This window comes from Cotesia glomerata, linkage group LG4 (genome assembly GCF_020080835.1).
Source record: "Cotesia glomerata isolate CgM1 linkage group LG4, MPM_Cglom_v2.3, whole genome shotgun sequence".
NCBI classification, from domain to species: domain Eukaryota; kingdom Metazoa; phylum Arthropoda; class Insecta; order Hymenoptera; family Braconidae; genus Cotesia; species Cotesia glomerata.
In genome coordinates this window covers 21,012,890-21,015,939 of record NC_058161.1, presented here as the reverse complement: position 1 = coordinate 21,015,939, position 3,050 = coordinate 21,012,890, and the positions used below count along the sequence as shown (strand labels likewise).

General features: G+C 38.9%; 1 protein-coding gene across 1 annotated transcript; it reads left to right on the top strand.

Moving 5' to 3' along the window:
* Nucleotides 1–484: 484 nt before the first annotated feature.
* Nucleotides 485–2,848, top strand: LOC123263955. Its single transcript, XM_044727001.1, has one exon. The coding sequence runs from the start codon at nt 485–487 to the stop codon at nt 2,846–2,848; it is 2,364 nt and encodes a 787-aa protein (XP_044582936.1).
* The last annotated feature ends 202 nt before the right edge of the window (nt 2,849–3,050 follow it).

Sequence of the window (3,050 nt, the reverse complement as noted above, 5' to 3'; positions counted from 1 at the left end):
TTTGAAATGTCAATGGAAATATTGGTTGTATGAAAAATTATAAGAGACAATGTTTTCATAAAATTTAATTTTTACTTTTGTTTGAAAAATTTTTCCATAAAACTTATATTTTTGTTATAATTTCATAAATTAAAACTAATCATTTCAAAACTGCGGCAAAAATCCTGGCCCTAATTATACTTTTAACATTTTTCATCATTAAATAATTTCATTAATTCTATTTATGTATGTTTTGTACAGTGAGCAATGCCAAGAAAACGCAAAGGGGCTGATTTGAGCCGCAGTACAAGTAAAGCTCGAAACTTGCGAAATAGCAGATCCGAAAGAACAGAAGAACAAATCCAGCAACAAAATACTGATGCACGTGTCAGAATGGCGCAATTGCATCAAGAAGAGCCAGAAGATACACGAGTTGAACGCAATGAAGTCAGAAGATTAGAACAACGACAATCACGCCGTTTCACAGTCAATAGACGAAGAACAAATGACCAACAACGACAACAGGTACATCGAGCATTTATATCTGATTCATTCCTGCGACATGTACGCGAAGATTGAGAGCGAACGACTACGATACTTACGATATAATCAACAAAAGCTGCGCGCGGAAGAGTACATTCATTTGCGAGACGCTATCAACAACAACGCCGACGTCGCCGAAATTGGTAACCATGTCATTTTACCATCATCGTACGTAGGCAGTCCACGTCATATGCAAGAATATATACAGGATGCTCTGACTTTCGTGCGCGAATATGGACGACCATGTTTATTTATCACGTTCACATGTAATCCAAAATGGCCAGAGATTACATCTTTGCTACTGCCTGGCCAAAATGCAATACATCGCCATGACATTACAGCACGTGTGTTCAGACAAAAGTTGAAGTCTTTAATAAGTTTCATTACTAAATCACATGTATTTGGTCCCACACGTTGCTGGATGTATTCGGTTGAGTGGCAAAAGCGAGGATTACCTCATGCACACATTTTGGTTTGGTTCATCGACAAAATCCGTCCTGAAGAAATCGATAGTATCATTTCTGCGGAAATTCCAGATCCATCCACTGACCAACTGCTGTTTGATATTGTTACAACAAAAATGATTCATGGTCCATGTGGTACTCTTAATAGTTCATCGTCTTGCATGGCTGATGGAAAATGTACTAAAAATTTCCCTAAAGATTTTACCAATGATACGGTCACAAATGTCGACGGATACCCAATATATCGTCGAAGAAATCCTGAAAATGGCGGACAATCATTTATTAAAAATATCATCAACACAGACATTGATATTGACAATCGTTGGGTGGTGCCATATTCGCCTCTGCTGAGCAAGACATATAATGCTCATATGAATGTTGAGTTCTGCAGTTCTGTGAAGAGCATCAAATACATTTGCAAGTATGTCCATAAAGGCAGTGATATGGCTGTGTTTAGAGTGGAAAATACTAATGTGAATGCTCCTCCAGTGAATAAAAACGATGAAATAACGCTCTACCAAATTGGTCGGTACATCAGCTCCAATGAAGCTGCTTGGCGTATCTTTGGTTTTCCAATTCATGAACGGGATCCAGCAGTTGTTCAGTTAGCCATCCATCTTGAAAACGGTCAGCGTGTATTTTTCACGAACGAGACAGCGATTGATCGTGCAATAAATCCACCTAAAACTACACTCACTGCATTTTTTGAATTGTGTAATCGTGCGGATGATTTTGGTGCCTTTGCACGAAAATTACTCTATTCACAATTACCACGCTATTTCACATGGACTCAAACAAAAACATGGATGCCCCGCAAGCAAGGCTCACCAGTTGCTGCATGTCTCAATTTATTTAAATCAAACGCCTTGGGGCGATTATTTACAGTCAATCCAAGACACACGGAGTGCTTTTATCTTCGACTGTTGTTGGTTAATGTTACTGGCCCATTATCATTTCAAGATATACGTAAAATGAATGGGCAACAATATCCAACGTATAAAGATGCATGCCTTGCACTCGGCTTGCTGGAAGACGACAACCAGTGGGAATGCATGCTTGCTGAAGCTGCATTGAACTGTACAGCAATACAAATTCGTCTACTATTCGCTATAGTGTTGACTACATGTTTCCCAGCCCGAGCACAGATATTATGGGAAAATCACAAAGATTCAATGACTGATGATATATTGCATCAACATCGTATACGGTGCCACGATCTAACCATAACATTCAGCGACGAAATGTACAATGAAGCATTGATTGCTATTGAGGATCTTTGCATTGTCATTGCCAACTTACCACTTAGTAATTTCGGTATGAATTCACCAAATCGAACTGCATCTGATTTAATGAATACTGAAATGAATCGTGAACTGCAGTACAGTACTGTAGAAATGGAAGCGATTGTTGCCCGCAATATCCCACTAATGAATGAGGAACAAAAAACCATTTATGATCGCGTTATGCTCGCAGTTTCAGCTGGACAAGGTGGGTTCTTCTTTTTGGATGCACCGGGTGGAACTGGCAAAACATTCGTTATTTCGCTAATTCTTGCTGAAATACGATCAAATAATGGCATCGCATTGGCCGTTGCATCATCGGGCATTGCAGCAACTTTATTGGATGGAGGTAGAACAGCTCATTCAGTATTTAAGCTGCCACTAAATATTCAGAATAACCCTGACGCAGTATGCAACATTAAGAAACAATCGTCCATGGCCACTGTGCTGAAACGGTGTAAAATTATAATTTGGGATGAATGTACTATGGCACTCAAACATTCACTTGAGGCGTTGAACAGGACATTGAAAGATATTAAAAACAGTGACAAACTATTTGGCGGAACTCTGTTGGTCCTTTAAGGTGATTTCAGACAAACACTTCCAGTCATTCCATGTTCAACATACGCTGATGAGATCAACGCTTGCTTAAAATCATCTCCATTGTGACGTAATGTTGAAAAATTACAGCTAAAAATAAATATACGCGTTCAAATGCTTCATGATCCATCCGCTGAAACATTTTCAAAACAACTCTTAGATATCGGTGATGGAAAAGTTGCTA

Bases quoted from the DNA above. Each gene is read 5' to 3' on its own strand.
- LOC123263955 (XM_044727001.1), top strand. From the start codon at position 485: ATGACCAACAACGACAACAGGTACATCGAGCATTTATATCTGATTCAT.